This window comes from Asparagus officinalis, chromosome 1, assembly GCF_001876935.1.
Source record: "Asparagus officinalis chromosome 1, Aspof.V1, whole genome shotgun sequence".
Taxonomy (NCBI): domain Eukaryota; kingdom Viridiplantae; phylum Streptophyta; class Magnoliopsida; order Asparagales; family Asparagaceae; genus Asparagus; species Asparagus officinalis.
The window spans coordinates 128,423,267-128,442,792 of record NC_033794.1 but is presented as its reverse complement, the minus strand read 5'-3'; the positions used below and the strand labels follow the sequence as shown (position 1 = coordinate 128,442,792).

At 39.9% G+C, this 19,526-nt stretch overlaps 1 protein-coding gene and 1 long non-coding RNA gene across 2 annotated transcripts in view; one reads left to right on the top strand and one right to left on the bottom strand.

The window, feature by feature from the left end:
* LOC109843099 lies at positions 1,228-9,061 on the top strand. Its single transcript, XR_002247531.1, has 2 exons — positions 1,228-1,502; positions 8,812-9,061. It is a non-coding gene; the product is annotated as an uncharacterized LOC109843099 (long non-coding RNA).
* Positions 1,510-19,526, bottom strand: part of LOC109842777 — a 19,226-nt gene continuing 1,209 nt past the window's right edge. Inside the window, exons 2-5 of the mRNA XM_020411693.1 lie at positions 10,419-10,476; positions 10,219-10,302; positions 9,994-10,135; positions 1,510-2,604 (exon numbers count right to left, since the gene is read on the bottom strand). Of these exons, the coding sequence (XP_020267282.1) occupies positions 2,209-2,604; positions 9,994-10,135; positions 10,219-10,302; positions 10,419-10,476 (680 nt within the window). The 3' untranslated portion in view covers positions 1,510-2,208. The remainder of the gene's footprint in view (positions 2,605-9,993; positions 10,136-10,218; positions 10,303-10,418; positions 10,477-19,526) is intronic.

Sequence of the window (19,526 nt, the reverse complement as noted above, 5' to 3'; positions counted from 1 at the left end):
TTTGCTTTGAGCCCATTTTTCATGCTGGATAATGCAGTTTTTTGCTTTTAGCCCATTTTTCATGCTGGATAATGCAGTTTTTTGCTTTGAGCCCATTTTTCATGCTGGATAATGCAGTATGTTGTTATATTGTTTGTTTTATCTTGTATAGGCATCAGCCAGGCTATGTAAGCTTTTAGGTAGTGGTGCATGTTGCTCTTACTTTCAACTTTATCTCATATATATATATATATATATATATATACATATACTGCAAAGGAAGGGCTGCTTACATTCTTATTAGTCTGATGCAATACTGTAATGTTTATATTTATTTTATTTTGTATTTTTTAAAGACTTGACATGCTGGTTAATTGTTAATCCTGAAGAATATTTGGAATGGAATTATAGCACAAGAGTGATTAACGTAATTTCGTGACAGCATTGTTTGTAATTGTGTGGCGATGGTCTTTAATTGTGTTTATAATTTTACCGTAGAAAATGTATTATTAAATCCAAATACAATGTTATGTTATATCAAAAAAAATAAACCTCTGCTGGATTCACAGTTACTGTCTTAGGAAATGATTTCCATCCCAGATCAAAGTGATTGTTTGTCTGCTATTGTAAAATGACGTACATTTTCGACTGATTATTGGTATTTATTTTAGTTTTTTAATTATTAACAAATTTTGAAATACTTTTACAGATATATAAGAGTTGTTTTCCTAAGAGGGTAGAAAGAATACAGGAGCTAGAAAAAAGAATGTTAGTCATGGATGTGATCTAGAAGATATGCCCAAGCAAAAATGAGAGGATGTTGAGTTGGTGGACACCAACTCAATGTTCATCGCCCATTGTTTTTCTTGTAGTGCGTAATTGGTTTGGGATCTAATAACAATTTCAGGAACTAATTTCAAAATAATTTAAGGGTTGCAATTTAAACGGCTTGCAGGACTAATTTTGAAACATCAAAGATCTAAGAGACTAATATCAGAGGGGAAAAGGGGGAACTTTTAGAAATTTAATAGTACCACCACGGCTCAATTTACCGTCAACAAACAGAGCTCACAGATACAGGGCCAATTGGCTAATGTCAATTACATTACCCTCTTTGGATAACACATCAACCATTCACCAAAAAGATTCCTTTACCCCTTTTTATCTCTACCCTTTTTATATTCTCCTCCACATATGCAGATCAGATCTCTCTCTCTCCCCCCCCCCAAAAAAAAAATTTGGAAAAAAAACATATGATGGAGGGAGGTATTTCTTGAAGGGGAGGGGGGTGCTGCATCATTCATGAAATTTTGTCGCCATTTGAGTTCTGATCAGATGCTGTATTGATTGAACCTTTATAAGCTCATCGTTGCTTTTACTATCTGGTGTTCTCTGAAGGTATTGTTTGAATACATTCATTACTTTTAACTCCAATTATACCAGAGGCCTCGCGGATGTCGCTCTTTTGATGGGATTACGCCATCGCAGCTGGCAATCTGTTCATCTTTGTTCAATTAGAAAAGGTGTGTATCTGAAGTTTTTCCAGTTATGATGATAATATGTATCAAAGTTTATAAGATGGGTTGTTAGATTCTTATGTTTCCTACCTTATGCTCTCTGATATGATTCATTCTAGTGAGGCGGAGCATCAGCGTAGTGGTTTGTACATTAGTTTTGAGTTTTTGTGTACCCAACCTGATTATTCTCGTAATTCTATCCTTGGCTAAGGCTTATTAATCCAATATCAGCATCATATATCAATCTTTTCTACTAGTACTTAAAAAAAACTTTGGTTGGCAAAATATGAACTTCTCTTTCCCCGTCCTGTATGTTGGCATAATGTAATCAAAATTGGATATGATTTGGTTGGTACCAAGAGTAGAACGTACCTACGACGAATATGAGATTATTGCAGCAGCTTGGTCCCAAGTCCTGGACCTGGATTTGCTGCATTGCAAACCTAAAATCTCAATCAGTAATGGTACCGCATCAGCTGAGTTATTTACTGGCAACAATCAAACTTTGGACTGTAACCTGATGGATATAAGATCAAACTGTCACTAAAACCCAAACTATATCACTCAACGGCAAGCTGCAGCTAAGCAATATTGCTTTCTGGCACATGGAGGACCTCTAATCAATTTCGCTAGCGATGTAAAATAATAATAATTAAAAAAAGGAAGGATATACAAGCCAGATGACAAGAATATGTAAAACCTTTATACAGAATCAAACGCATTTCATTTTCTTCCCCAGTTGCTGGGACGAGAGACCCAGTCCACCTACAGCCATTGCCAGTTCCAAATCAAGCTCCTCTAGCACAATCTCTTTGACATTTTCATCCCTCTTCTTTTCATCTTTGTTACAGTTGCTGTTTTTTGTGCACTCATCGAAACGGTAGCAGGTAATGAGATGGTCATTCGTTAAGCCTGCAGCCTGCATGAATGTGTATATGACGGTAGGGCCCACGCTTCGGAAGCCCCTCTTTATTAAGTCTTTGCTGATAACGTCTGCCTTTGGAGTCTTGACTGGGACTTGTCGAGGGTAGCGGAATCTGCTAGGGATTGGCCTGTGGTTCACAAACCCCCAGCAGTAATTATCAAATGATCCAAACTCCTCTGTAATCTGTAGTGTAGAGGAGAAGGGAGAAGACAAGTTATGATGAATGGCAAAGGAGAATTCAGAATATATATATATATATATATAGAAAATTTCGGTCTATGCAAAATTATTTATCAACGGTCAAAATGGCTAAAAATGTCCAATAATCATGGGTTATAGGTCACAATTGTGAAATTGGTCCTTGGCGAATTAATTGGCCAATGAGTCGAAAAGACTAAAAATGTGTTCCGCTGCAAACTTTTAAGAAGATAATGTTTTTTTTTTGGTAAATAAAAAAAAACATTATCTTCTTAAAAGAAGATAATGTTGGATCAGCACCAAGTACTTTATATACATTTATAATTGTTGGTTTATAAGCTAAAATATGTGCTTGCATATAAATCTGGTTACTGATAACTGAAAGAAGTTCAGGATTCTAACCCAATGGAAAATTTTGAATATTTCACAGTATTAAAGTTTTTATGTCAAAAGTTCGCTTAGAGATGCAGAGAATCTGCTGATAAAAAAATTTGGAGGCGGTTCATCTTGTTATATATATATAGAGAGAGAAAAACTTAAGTCAACTTAAGTGGACGTCCACTAAGTTTCTTATATGTTGATGATTACTTGATTGAGCTACATTGTAGATGATCCGCTCCGTTGAACTTGATCTACATATTCTAAAACCCTAACATACCAAATTTGGGTTGAACCCGTCGTGGTTTGACTCTTCATCCACTCGTATCAATTTTAACGGTTTCGAATGAATAAAACTTTTTACATGGCTCGACGGAGGGTCAAACGACGACGGGTTCACCCCAAATTTGATGTATTGGGGTTTTAAAATATGTAGATCAAGTTTAACGGAGCGGATCATCCACAATGTAGCTCAATTAAGTGATCATCAATGACTAAGAAACTTAGTGGACGTCCACTTAAGTTGACATAAGTCTCTCTCTCTCTCTATATATATATATATATATATATATATATATAGAGAGAGAGAGAGAGAGAAATGTGTATGCTTGGTACCAAGCATAAATTTTGTGCTTGGTAGTGAGTTGTCTCATTCCTATCTACTCATTCAATTGGGGGGATCACATTCAACCCATGTGAATGTGATCCCCCCATTTGAATGAGTGAAGGATAATATGTCACCTCACTACGAAGCACAAATTTTGTGCTTGGTAGTGAGGTGGCACAATCCCCTCCATTCGTTCAAATAGAGGACCACATTCACATGGGTTAAGGAGTGCATGTGGATATGCAACCATTTGAATGAGTGGAGGGGATTATGCCACCTCACTACCAAACATAATTTTTTGTGCTTGGTACCAAGCATACCCATTAATGAGTGGAGGGGATTATGCCCCCTCACTACCAAACATAATTTTTTGTGCTTGGTAAGTTAAAATCCTTATAGGATAGCGAAAATCGGGAATATATCGGGGATAAGTAGTATTTATCGGAGTGATATACCGTAGAATGCGCATAAACCCGCTTATATACATGTTATATTCTCCGTCCAATTCCCCTTTATTAAACCCCATGTTTGTCTGTTTAATCTAAGTAACTGTGCATGAAATGTTGTGCACTAACCACAGAGTTACCGTGGAACGGCTTCCGTAAAACTATGTAAATATAACCGTGACCCAGAACATGTCCAATCAAGAGAGGTGCATCGTCTAGTCGATGCTATAATAATAGTAATAGCCCAGGAAAATCTCATATCGGGATATCGATATCGAGAGCATAGCCATGCTATGAAAACACGCTTATAAATCATATTTTTGACGGAAGTCGTCTTCATGCACAGTTTAGCCTATTTGATGACATTACTGATCAACACGGATTACAACCACACAATCTAGTTCAAAGCATAGCAAAATCCAAGGTATGATATAACAACGTTCACTAAAATAATATACATTTAAAAATGGTAAGCAAACAACAGTTAAGAAGAACTAAGAAATTCATAAAGGTATGACCAAGTTAAATGTTTTGTAGACAACAAATCAAAGTTCTAGGGAACTCAGGAAAATATAAGAAGAAAAGAAAAAAAAAATTGGCTCAAGAATCGAACTATAGACGCTAACATGAAACCCAAGCTACCTAACCACTTTGACCCAAAACTTTCTCCTTTGCATGCCACCATCGAAAATTTAAACCATAATGTCGTTGGTAGTAACCAAATAACCCAAATATGCTTAAGAAAATTAATTAGTCTTTGTTAAAACATCCTGAAAACTATCTACTCTGTTGTATAAACTATATGGCCGAAAATATCAATTAATACTAATATTATTATTACAAAGAGGGAAACAATTAAGTCCAAACTAATTTAGTCAGAAAATTATTCAAACCATTAAGTATATATATATTTAGCAGCCAAAAATTTTCAACAATAAAATAATACGAATTTTAAGAAAAATTAAAGATATTAACTGAGGAATTTTTTTTCTATTTTAGAGAAATAATATTCAAATCCTAGAAGTACTTTCCTCTGAAACTAATATAAACTAAAATTTCCAAGGCATGATTGTACCTATTAAGATCCATACATTAAAAAGTTCATTATTGGAATCAAATAAATACAACAAAGTTTCAAAGATATATATTAAGAATATAAACCTTTTTATTTATATCTGAAAAAAAAACAAATATGTAACTCACAACCCATAATCATTTATCTATGACTAAGAGCTTAAATCAACCGAAGGACATAGTTCCATATTGCCGAAAATAACCACTGCACCAAATCATTATAACTTGTAACAATGGCTTTAAACACAGCAACATACCTAAGGATCTACACGTAGGAACACATTCATGTCAAGTTTATCTAAGAGTCATAAGCATAAATTGTGAAGTGTGAAGCTAATATATAATATTTCATAGGGAAAACACCATACAGTTTGATATTTCTTATTAAGTTATGGTCATGTGTACGTTTGAAAATCTTATGACCTGTGGAAGAACAACAGGAACTCCAAACCCTATGCATACACATAAATCAAGTGAAGTGAAGTGTACAACAGATCAGAAAAAACAAGTGAGAACATGTTTGCACAAGGGAACATTTATTCCTACGGAAAATAAAAATGAAACCAACTACAATCTATTCACTATGACCTCTAGAAAGGAACACTGGTATTTAAATAAGGAATTACAAAAGAACTTAAAGATAAGAATTTCTTGCATGAAAGAAAACTCTAAATAATAATAATAAAAACCAAGGAAAGGATGTTTGCCGATGATAAGATGATGAACCCCAAATCCCAAAAGAAAATAGTTCTAGTTGTATTCGTGTTAGTTATTATTACAGTCGTGTTAGTTCTAATTGGGTCACATTAGTTCTAATTCATACCATGTTAGTTTTAGTTGTATTCATGTTAGTTCTATCTCCAGTTGTGTTAGTTCTAATTGGAGTCACATTAGTTCTATCGCAGATCATATTAGTTCTATTTCCAGCTAGTGTTAGTTCTATTTAATGTTCATATTAGTTCTAATAGAGGTCACGTTAGTTCTAATTGGAGTCATGTTAGTTCTATTGTAGCTCATGTTAGTTCTAATTGGCTTCATGTTAGTTCTACTTTATATCTTTTATCACATTTTATGAGGATGGTGGGGATTGTGCCACATAGACGACAGGAGGAAAATCTCCTCTTATGACAAGGATACCCATTAATCTCATATATATATATATATATATATATATATATATGAGATTAATGGGTATCCTTGTCATAAGAGGAGATTTTCCTCCTGTCGTCTATGTGGCACAATCCCCACCATCCTCATAAAATGTGATAATCAATTTTTTTTTATGAAGGAGGCCCACATCAGGTGGAAATTGGAAAAAAAATTCCTTAAGGCCCATGAGTTACCTAGAAAGCCCACAAAAATCATAACTCCACATTCCCTTCATTTTTACCCACGTAGGAGATGTGGGAATGGATCTCGGAAGAATATCTCCACTAATTGTAACTAGCCAACACCTAACCCCATCATCTTTTAAACCCCTCATCTCCCCTTTTTCCTTTTTCAAGATACGGAAGAGAAACCTACAGAGAGCAAGACAAGGAGAAAGAAGAGTTTTGGATTTTCTTTTGGGATTTGGGGTTCATCATCTTATCATCGGCAAACATCCTTTCCTTGGTTTTTATTATTATTATTTAGAGTTTTCTTTCATGCAAGAAATTCTTATCTTTAAGTTCTTTTGTAATTCCTTATTTAAATACCAGTGTTCCTTTCTAGAGGTCATAGTGAATAGATTGTAGTTGGTTTCATTTTTATCTTCCGTAGGAATAAATGTTCCCTTGTGCAAACATGTTCTCACTTGTTTCTTTCTCTGTTGTACACTTCACTTCACTTGATTTATGTGTATGCATAGGGTTTGGAGTTCCTGTTGTTCTTCCACAGGTCATAAGATTTTCAAACGTACACATGACCATAACTTAATAAGAAATATCAAACTGTATGGTGTTTTCCCTATGAAATATTATATATTAGCTTCACACTTCACAATTTATGCTTATGACTCTTAGATAAACTTGACATGAATGTGTTCCTACGTGTAGATCCTTAGGTATGTTGCTGTGTTTAAAGCCATTGTTACAAGTTATAATGATTTGGTGCAGTGGTTATTTTCGGCAATATGGAACTATGTCCTTCGGTTGATTTAAGCTCTTAGTCATAGATAAATGATTATGGGTTGTGAGTTACATATTTGTTTTTTTTTCAGATATAAATAAAAAGGTTTATATTCTTAATATATATCTTTGAAACTTTGTTGTATTTATTTGATTCCAATAATGAACTTTTTAATGTATGGACCTTAATATGTACAATCATGCCTTGGAAATTTTAGTTTATGTTAGTTTCAGAGGAAAGTACTTCTAGGATTTGAAATATTATTTCTCTAAAATAGAAAAAAATTCCTCGGTTAATATCTTTAATTTTTCTTTAAATTCGTATTATTTTATTGTTGAAAATTTTTGGCTGCTATATATATATATATATATATATATATACTTAATGGTTTGAATAATTTTCTGACTAAGTTAGTTTGGACTTAGTTGTTTCCCTCTTTGTAATAATAATATTACTATTAAGTGAAATTTTCGGCCATATAGTTTATACAACAGAGTAGATAGTTTTCAGGGTGTTTTAACAAAGACTAATTAATTTTCTTAAGCATATTTGGGTTATTTAGTTACTATCAACGACATTATGGTTTAAATTTTCGATGGTGGCATGTAAAGGAGAAAGTTTTGGGTCAAAGTGGTTAGGTAGCTTGGGTTCCATGTTAGCGTCTGTAGTTCGATCCTTGAAACCAATTGTTTTTCTTTTCTTCTTATATTTTCCTGAGTTCCCTAGAACTTTGATTTGTTGTCTACAAAACATTTAACTTGGTCATACCTTTATGAATTTCTCAGTTCATCTTAACTGTTGTTTGCTTACCATTTTTAAATGTATATTATTTTAGTCAACGTTGTTATATCATACCTTGGATTTTGCTATGCTTTGAACTAGATTGTGTGGTTGTAATCCGTGTTGATCAGTAATGTCATCAAATAGGCTAAACTGTGCATGAAGACGACTTCCGCCAAAAATATGATTTATAAGCGTGTTTTCATAGCATGGCTATGCTCTCGATATCGATATCCCGATATGAGATTTTTCCTTGGCTATTACTATTATAGCATCGACTATACGATGCACCCTTCTTGATTGGACATGTTCTGGGTCACGGTTATTTTTCATAGTTTTGCAGAAACCGTTCCACAGTAACTCTGTAGTTAGTGCACAATATTTCATGCACAGTTACTTAGATTAAACAGACAACATGGGGTTTAATAAAGGGGAATTGGACGGAGAATATGACATGTATATAAGAGGGTTGTGCGCATTCTTGATATCTTGGTATATATATATAAGAAATAAGGGTCCATCCTGTCTTGAAGCCGTGTTCCCGGGACGGTTTACGGGAAACCGACTTATATACATGAAATATTCTTCTCTAATTCAAATAACTTCTAAAATACTAATGTGCTTGTGTGTCTCATGATTGCCCTTGTTTGATATCTATTATTAGCATTTTATTTATCATCTTTAATTGAGTTGTCATTTTTCTTTATCCATGCCACATTACACTTACACGCACATATTTTCTTCATTTTACATGCTTGTTGGGAGTTTTCTGACTCCCCTGGGGTTTGCATGCCCCAGACTCGGGAACTGTTCTTTCTTCGCAGGATCGTGAGTATTTCGAGGAGCAGGCTCAGCAGCAGTGATCACCGTTCATTCCATTCAGTTCTCCATTTCACTTATCTTAGGTAGTTATTTGATTGAGATTTTCTTGTAAATCTCTTGTGGATCTTCAGACTATGAATGTTTTATTTTCTTCCATTTTGGATAGTTGTGGACTCGTCACAGACCTCTGAAATTTTAGATATTTCTTTATCTATCAGTTTCCTTTTATCTTGATTACATGCTCTATGGTGTAGTTTTGGTTTTATATTGATATACAGGATGATCTAGAGGCGTGAATGTGACCGTAGGGTTACATTGCCGGCCGAGTCACGTTCCAAACTATTACATTTTGGAACCAGGGCGTGACATAAAGTAAGCACAAATCTCCACCAACTCACACTCTCTCTCTTCTACTTTATGAGGATGGTGGGGATTGTGCCATATAGGCGTCAATGAGGAAATCCCCTCCTATGATAAGGATACCCATTAATCTCTCTCTCTCTCTCTCTCTCTCTCTCTCTCTTATGCTTCTTTTCTCTATTAACATTAGTAATGTTGATTGGCTTGGTAATAAGATTGATGCTTCATTTTTGTTCAGTTGTTCAGGACCAACTAGCATGATACAAACCCTTCTCGGAACTTTACAATATAGCACAATATGTACAGTATGAAGACAGGATGATAAGGCCTCCTCATGGTCACTGGTATCAGTAAAAGCTTGCCAGATATAAAAAAAAGTTTATTTTATTATATATTTGAAACCAGATATTTGACAAGACAATCAAACTATTTTTAGCATTCTACTACTTTGAATAATATATAAAGTTCAGAAATTTTGGTCCTGATAAAAAATTAAACAGTCAATCGGACTACAAATATGTTCATATAGTAAAGCAAAATGATACAGCACTAACAGCAGACGTAGTGAATAGTTGTGACATATTACGTTAGTTAAAGATTGAATATAACTACTAAATTCTGACAACTTATTGAATATTACAGAAAAATTAAAATGATAGTCATCATCACATTTCATAGGAGAATGTAAACAAATTCAATGCCTAAACTAGATTTGGAAATGAATTCAGGGTCAAGCAACATGCTTTATGTCATAAACATCTAATCCAAATGTCTTGTACATGCTAGAAGAGAACATACCTTTAGTATTTTGTGGGCATTCTCAATAATAGCGAGTAATTTTGGCTCTGATAATAGGGATCTGGCAGTGCTTCCACTGGCTATGATCTTCTTCTCATTCAACTTGGAGACGGCTACTAGGTCAAAGTCCAAGAAAACCTCCCTGCAAAGAGATGTCAGGCAAGGAAATAACAGAATACTTCACTCGATCATCTCAAACAGCTCTCTTGATAGCTGTAGAAGTACCTAAATATGTGCCTTTTACTGAGGATTGCTGGCCATGTAAGCTCAGCTAATGCACCGGATAATACAAGCAACTCAAATAATCTCCTGCAGATTGTTAAGGATATCAGAGACCGAGAATCTTTTGTTAATTGGCTGCCAAATATTTCAAACCTTCCATTTTTAAATCAAAATGAGAATCAGAAAAATTTGAGATTGCATACCTGTCATCATGGACAGGAACACCCCATTCCTCATCATGGAATAAAACATAACGAGAATCTGTTGGAACAAATCAAACCAAAGATTACCCTTTTTTAAAGGATCTCAAATTTCAAACTGAATACAATATTAGGCTGCAGCATGAAACATATCAAAAAAGCAATATTAGAAGTCACTTTATATTGCCTTATTTTCCATTCAAAACTATGGGCAACTTTCAACCAGATTGATTGCAGTCAGTCATGAAGCTTAACTCATGCAATTAATTATGAACTTTTACCCTCCAAAATGTCAAATGGATGTTAAGCAGCATAGAATGATTATTAAATATGGAAATTAATAAAAGAAGCAACCAGAAATAATCTATGCAGTTCCTGGTGATGCACTAAAACAGAGAAGTAGCAGGAGAAAGCAAGTTGCAGAAAAATCGATTTCTATCCAGTAGGTTTCTAATCCATCAAACCAGCAACAGCAGCAAAGGAAAGATAAAAAAACGATGCTTTTGAACCATGATGCAAAGTGCCAATGAAGGGATCTAAAATAAATGCCAATGACACTCAAACACAATCCATCAAACTGCCTTATGTTAATATGGTAATGGGCATCAGATTCTTTAATATTAAAAACAAGAAGGAATCTTTTTATGCAAAGCTGGCACAACTGCATTTTGATTCTAGTAAGAAGGGAGACAGAGACTTGCTTACTCGGGTATTTGTGAAAGGCTCGTATGGTGCACTTCAATAACCATACTAGTTCAGAAACTTGCGGTTATCTTTCTCCTGTTGACTAGACCTAGTATAATCAAAGCATCTCACGCCTAAGATAATATCTGAATACATATGCTAAATAATTCTGCACGTGCACACACACAATGTTAACATATGTCATTTCCAACGATTTTTTTCATTAATCTCTGATAATGAGTAACTAACAATATGTGACAAAATCCTATGGCAAAACATTTTCATAAATCATTGTAGCCTCATCTTAATCCAGCTACCGTATCCTCGAGACCCCCTGCAACCTTATAACTCATTCACTACCAGTAGATATTTTAACTTAACTGGAAGGCAAATCACTGCATCAGATGGCACTTTCAGGGGCATAAAATGGCTTTCAAAAGGTAAAGCAGGAACCAGCTTCAAAGAACCAGACTGCGGATGACAGAGCAAGCAAACCCTGTATCCCGAGCCTGTGAAGACAATTAACTGAAAATGTGACCACAGCATTCACATTTCAACATTGGTTTTAGGAGCATGAAAACAACCAATCTTTTTTATCTCCAAAGCAATATTTGTTGGCGCCCGAAGCTAAATCTGGAATAAAACAGATATAAAACAACGGAAGCTGAAAAAAAACTGAAGTGTTGTATTTTAAAACGTTTCCAAGTTAGCTGATGTGCGTTTGTGAAATGTTGTGCTTAAAGCAATATTTGACTTACTCCCGTGGAAGAATCCTAAGGCAAACAGCTTTCGGGAACAGTTAAACAGTACAATGGTGTGCACCAACTAAGTACTGTCAAGATCTCCTTGATCTATAAGAACTTTCGATCAAGACAACGATATCAAGATCTCCTCGATCTTTTGTTGGCGCCTGAAGCTAAATCTGAAATAAAACAGATATAAAACAGCGGAACTGAAAAGAAACTGAAGTGTTGTATTTTAAAACTTTTCCAAGTTAGCTGTTGTGCATTTGTGAAACGTTGTACTTAAAGCAATATTTGACCTAATCCGGTGCAAGGATCCTAAGACCAAACTACTTTCAGGAACAGCAGTACAGTACAATAGTGTGCACCAACCAAGTACTGTCAAGATCTCCTCGATCTGTAAGACCTTTCGGTCAAGGCAATGATGTTAATATCTCCTCGATCTATAAGACCTTTCGGTCAAGGCAATGATCTCCTCGATCTGTTAAAATCTTTCGGTTCGGGACTGTTATAGTAATTTACCATCCAAAGATAGAAATATCGGGAGAATGTCTGCATAAGCCCAAGGAAGCTATGGTCCAAACCAACTTAGAGACTCAAAAACTCAGTCAAGGCTAAGTCCCTCGACCGGACGAGCAAACAAGTCATATTTCGATCAAGGGTCATCATGATCGACTCAAAGTACGAGATCAATCACCCTCTCGCAATTAAGACGACTCCTCGAGCAGACGACTCGACTATACACCCAACCCGAAGCTCACTCGACTATCGGGTTGCCAAATCATAATGATGGCTCGCAGATCAACCCGTCTCGGCTAAAGGGTTAAGAGCCGACCAAGTTCACTTCAGATGTCAATCGACACAACAATATTGATCAGTCTCATCAAGATCTCTATTCTGACAAACCTCGTGCCCAAGCCGCTTATTCGGCTTACAAGTCATTTTCCAGAAGATTACCATAATGCTTTCCTGTGCACGAATGACTTCTCCTCTAATCGCCAGCCGCTACCTGGAGAGAGAAGGACGGCCACGCAGCCGATCTATCCTACACCCTACCTCTTCTATCAAATCCAGGATACAGAGAAGCCGCTTCTCTCCTGTATTCGAATGACTTTCCTTCCAGTCGTCAGTCGATACCTGGAAGGAGAAGGATGACTCAGCACCCCTACTGCTCACCTCTCAGCCGCCTCTTGTGTATGACCAAAGCCAAGGGACAACACGCTCAGAGGCAAGGGACTATAAAAGGAGGAGCAAGGAGGAACGCAGGGGGTAAGTGATTCCTGGCTTGGCTACTTCTTCTTGATAAAAACCCGGAACCTGCCGTGGTTAAAAAAGAACTAGAAAACTCCTAAAAGAGTACGCTCCGAGGACCTCAATGGCCCGAGGACCTTCCCCCAAACCCTACTCAAACTCCACAGCTGACTTGACCGTCGGAGGTACCACGGGGGAAACTAGACACGTACTCCTACGATTTTTGCATGTGCAGGTCATCAGCCCACCCCGCGTGCTCAGAATCGGACGTAAAGTCGGAGGAGTCAGCCCCAACATCCATCCTCTTCCTTCTCACGGGGGAAACTAGACACGTACTCCTACGATTTTTGCATGTGCAGGTCATCAGCCCACCCCGCGTGCTCAGAATCGGACGTAAAGTCGGAGGAGTCAGCCCCAACATCCATCCTCTTCCTTCTCACGGGGGAAACTAGACACGTACTCCTACGATTTTTGCATGTGCAGGTCATCAGCCCACCCCGCGTGCTCAGAATCAGACGTAAAGTCGGAGGAGTCAGCCCCAACATCCATCCTCTTCCTTCTCCTCACCGTCGTCAGGATCGAAGCTGCACCCTATGACGGACAACCCCCATCGACTGTTTGTTCACGAGCATCAACAGTTTAGCACCCACCGTGGGGCCCACTTTCTTCTCTGAGAAGAAATACCCAATTCTAAACAGGGACCTGATCTTGTTCATTCCTGAAGAACGCTAGAATTGCATCGTTTAAGCTAAACAAAGCCTGGAATCGCATCATTCAAGCTAAGAAGGATTAGCCTATGGCTATGAGGAGCCAATGTAGGTGTAGCCCTCGAGTGCTCCAACAGCTTTCTGGGGAGTATTTGCCAAGTGGAACCCCGAAAACCCTCCTAAGAAAAAACACACCATTATGGTGCTTGTCTGGCTTGAGAATGAAGCACGGGCTTCTAATTACCGCCACAGACGAAAACTCCACCGCTTGAACGGCCAAGAGCCTGGGGTTGGATCGCAAACAGGCCCCCAAGGATCATGATCAGATCCAGTATCGCTCAAGCTCCCGTCGGTAATGGTTCACCCGAGCAAGGAGCAGCGATCAAGTCTGTGGCAGGCTCCTCGGACCACCACCACCACCTCCAAAGGAGAGTCCCTTCCTCACCAAAAGATGGGATTGCGAGAAAAACTCAAGGGCTACCCATCTGGTCTTCTCAGGAAGATTAACAGCTCTGGTCCCCATCCGTTGTTCGAACCACCTAAAGTCAAAATAAGAACTGGTGGTCGAAACATGCGACTCGCATCCCTCTAACAAAAGAAGGCTCCCCCATTTATAGGATGGCCCGGCTGTCGCTATCCCTGGATACCCCCAAGGGGAAGTCATGATCTCATCAAATTTCAGGGAACAAAACTTTGGCGCATGAGGCTCTCACCAACAAGAAGCCCCCATCACGAGTTGCCTAGGCCTCCTCCTGTTGAGCACTATCCTCCAAAAGCTCAATCAGCAAGACTCTGGCCATATAGCGCAACCAACGATGGACAAACAAGATCGGTTGAAAATCACCATGTCCACCATTGACCTGTAAGGATCTCAGCAAAAACTCCAAGCAGATCCTTGGCTGATGAAATGGCAAATATGCCAACAACTCAACAACGCCCAAAGCCAAACAGCTCACTCTCGGGAGGAAGAGCAATCCCCGATTCCGGACTCCTCAGTTTGGCAACAAAGATAGCCAATGAAGTAACAGCTCGCTCTCATCAATGTAGGAATGTTCACAGGCGAAAAGAAACAACCAAGAAAGCTCCGTCTCGGTGACCCTGTCTCCGGCAAAAGACATCTTTAAAATGCATCTGGATGCGACTCGATGGAATAAATGTGAATGAGTTGTACTCTATCATATATAAATTCCAATAATTAATGAAAATGTCAAATGAAAAGAAAGACATCAAAGACCCAGTCAGCTGGCCACTCGGCTAAGTCGATAAAAGTCCCTAGCACCTCCTCAGGGTAAAACCAAGGCATAATCTTTTTTACCGATTCTTACAGTCGACTCTCGGCCCTAGGGAAAAATGCAAGTCCTCGGCCCCTAATCTGGGTAAACCCGAGGCGCAACGACTCCTCAAACGGTTACAAGACCATGGTACCGCCTCAGGACAGGCCCAAGGTGTCACGACTCCTCAGTCGGTCACAAGGCCATGGTGCCGCCTCAGGACAGGCCCAAGACGCAACGACTCCTTAGTCAGCATAAAGTCCCCGGCCCCTAATCTGGGTAAGCCCGAGTCGCAACGACTCCTTAGTCGGTCACAAGACCCTGGTGCCGCCTCAGGACAGGCCCAATGTGCCACGACTCCTCAGTCGGTCACAAGGCCCTGGTGCCACCTCAAGACAGGCCCAAGGCGCAACGACTCCTTAGTCGATATAAAGTCCTCAGCTCCTAATCTGGGTAAGCCCGAGGCGCAATGACTCCTTAGTCGGAACAAAGCCATTGACTCTTCTTAAAGAATAAGTCCAAGACAAAACGACTTCTTAGTCGGAACAAAGCCCTTGACTTTTCTTAAAGGTACGCCCAAGGCATAACATATGGTTCGATTCCTTCTGTTCTCACCGTCCATAGTGGTCAAGACTTTGGTACCTTCTCAAGATAAAACCAAGGCACAACGACTTCTCAATCGGAATAAAGCCCTTGGCTCTTCTTAAAGGTAAGCACAATGCACAACTATGGTTTGATTCCTTCTGCTCTCATCGTCCATAGTGGTCAAGACCTTGGTACCTAATCTGGGTAAAACCAAGGCAAAACGACTTCTCAGTCGACACCAAGACTTAGTCACATAGGCACAACGATTTCTCAGTCGGCTCAAAGCCCTTGGTACCTAATCTGAGTAAAACCAAGACAAAACGATTTCTCAGTCGGCACCAAGACCTAGTCACCTAGGCACAACGACTTCTCAGTCGACTCAAAGCCCTTGGTACCTAATCTGGGTAAAACCAAGACAAAACGACTTCTCAGTCGGCACTAAGACCTAGTCACCTAGGCACAACGACTTTCCAGTCGGAACAAAGCCTTTAGCTCTTCCTAAAGAATAAGTCCAAGACAAAACGACTTCTCAGTCGAAACAAAGCCCTTGGCTCTTCCTAAAGAATAAGTTCAAGGCAAAACGATTTCTCAGTCGGAACAAAGCCCTTGGTTCTTCCTAAAGAATAAGTTTAAGGCAAAACGACTTCTTAGTCGGAACAAACCACTTGGCTCCCTATCAGGAGTAACCTAAAGTACAAAGGCTCCACAATTCGGCAATCAAGTCTACGGTCCCCTACCTAGATAAACCGAAGACAACCCCAGAGTCGACTATTTGAGTTATCTTCCAACCAAACAAGAAAAACAAAGACGTCGCCACCTATCCCGTGTAGAGTATCGAACCTACAATGATCAACACTCTTCTCAAAAAGAAAAATGGAGCCACAACATGAATCAGTTATTCAATCAAGCATTTGCAGTTCTCAAAAGCAGAAGATAAAAGAAATCGCTTTTCATTTAGAAAAGAGTTTTTGTACATTCTTTACCAAAAAGCCTAACCAGACTTACAAAAAAAATTCTAAGGCTCAGCGCCATTGTCCCCAGAGTCCTTGCTCATCTTCTTCGAAGGCCTCTTGGAAGAACTCGGTCCCTCCGAATCAGCCCTTCTTTTACAGACCTCCATTGGTGGAGGAATGATCGTCGCTTCAGAATCTGAGGACGAAGAGGACCACCCCATCTCAAGAAACTCTTCTCCGTCCAAAGCTTTGGACTCCTGAAGATCAAGGCGACACCGAAGCTTCTCAAGATCTCTAGCCTCGAGATCACTGAGAGCCCTCGGCTCCAGCACGTCCTCCTCCGCCTCAGGCCAACCTGAGCAGGATAGAATATTATCGGCGCCAAATACCCAAACGAAAAACTTCTTTTATTCTTCGTCCAGCCCCGGGAGATCGACGTCCAGGCAAAAATCGCCTCGACAGTGGAAGAAATAGTGGGGTCTCCCTCAATGGACCCCACACTAACCACGTGCCCGAGCAGGCTAATGCTAGGCACTATTGTCGCCTCAGAGCAGGCGTCAATAAACGCCATCAAAATGTGGACGGCGTGTGGGTGAAATTGGCAGGGGGGAACCCCCAGAGCCATGAAAACTTCCCTGACGAAGGGATACAGCGACAGGCGTAATCCACACTACAGATGCGCCAAGTAGAGAGGAACCCAATCCTCGCTGTGCATATGCACCAGAGTCGAGCTGTCCGACGCCCCTATGGTCATCGTCACACGGGAGATGTCATATCGATCATACAACCAGCTCGCCTCGTCCAAAGTCATCCTCGATCTGGATAAATATAAAACCATGAGTTTCCTCTCGCGATCATTCTGAGGAAAAGCCATACTAAAAACTCTTAAGGAGCTGAAAGGAGGATCGACGAAGTAAAATGTTCTTGGTGCAGAGTGCCCCTTTCAACGGCGCAAGGAACTATTTATAAGCCTCCAAAGACGCATGCAGAAGAATTCAAGAGGTACCATCCTGGAGCAATTAAGGAAGATCCACTTTGGAGAGTGGAAATGAATCGCTCGGGAAAGCTAACCGTCACTTGTAACTCACCAATCAATTGGCAAGTATGGCGCCTTTCACTCTACCCACGACGCCTCGTTTCCTTCGAAAAAGCGGTTCCCAATACCGATCATCAGCTCACAGAGATTGGCGGTTAGCGAGACCTACGCCACGTCTCCAACCACGATCAACTAGCCAAGAAATCCCCAAGATATGGAGTAAGCTTGTATCTATTTTACTCAGACTCGACTAAAGTCAACTCCGAATGAAAAGGACCAACTGTTATGGTAATTTACCATCCAAAGATAGAAATGTCGGGAGAATGTCTACATAAGCCCAATGGAGCTATGGTTCAAACTAACTTAGAGGCTCAAAAGTCCAGTCAAGGCCAAGTCCCTCGACCGGATGAGCAGACAAGCTATATTTCGATTAAGGGTCATCATGACCGACTCGAAGTACGGGATCAGTCACCCTCTCGTAATTAAGACGACTCCTCGAGCAGACGACTCGACTATACACCCGACCGAAACTCACTCGACTATCGGGTCGCCAAATCATAATGATGGCTCGTAGATCAACCCGTCTCGGTTAAAGGAATAAGAGCCGACTAAGTTCACTTCAGATGTCAATCGACACAACAATACTGATCAGTCCCATCAAGAACTCCATTCTGACAAACCTCATGCCCAAGCCGTTTATTCAGCTTACAAGTCATTTCTCAGAAGATTGCCATGATGCTTTCTTGTGCACAAATAACTTCTCCTTCAATCTCCAGCCGCCACCTGAAGAGAGAATGACGGCCACGCAACCGACCTATCATACGCCCTACCTCTTCTATCAAATCCAGGATACAGAGAAACCGCTTCTCTCCTGTATTTGAATGACTTCCCTTCTAATCGCCAGTCGATACCTGGAAGGAGAAGGATGACTCAGCACCCTTACTGCTCACCTCTCAGCCGCCTCCTATGTATGACCTAAGCTAAGGGACAATACGCTCAAAGGCAAGGGACTATAAAAGGAGGAGCAAGGAGGAATACAGGGGGTAAGTGATTCTTGGCTTGGCTACTTCTTCTTGATAAAAACCCGGAACCTACCGTGGTTAAAAAAGAACTATAAAACTCTTAAAAGAGTACGCTCCGAGGACCTCAATGGCCCGAGGACCTTCCCCCAAACCCCACTCAAGCTCCACAGCTGACTTGACCGTCGGAGGTACCACGGGGGAAACTAACCCCGTACTTCTGTGATTCTTGTATGTGCAGGTCATCAGCCCACCCCGCGCGCTCAGAATCGGACGTAAAGTCGGAGGAGTCGACCCCAACATCCATCCTCTCCCTTCTTCTCAGCGTCGTAAGGATCGAAGTTGCACCCTACGGCGGACAATCCCCATCAACTGTTTGTTCACGAACATCAACAAGGGCTATATTCCTTCGGGCACAGGTTAAAGTTTGCACAATTTTAAACTCTACAATAGCAGCACAACAGCTTAATAGATTCAAATTGTTCAAGTTTTTCAACACTTCAGTGTGTTTGCATACCCCAAGAGCTACCCTAAATGGGTACTATTTATAGGCCTCTAAGGCCAGCTTAAGGGTCATTCACAATCAATATGACGGTTACAAATCATAATGATAATTATGATTATAACAGCAAATGACTTAATTGTTGTAAATGCTGCATGCAGTAACGCCTGAACGCGAGGGTCGCATTTCTACGCAACGCGAGGGTTGCATCGCGCCTTGCGAACACGAGGGTTGCGAACGTGATGCTCGCATCCTTGCGCGAACGCGAGGGTTACATCGCGCCTCGCGAACGTGAGGCTCGCACCCTCGCGCGAACGTGAGGGTCACGTCACGCCTTGCGAACGCGAGGCTCGCCCGCAT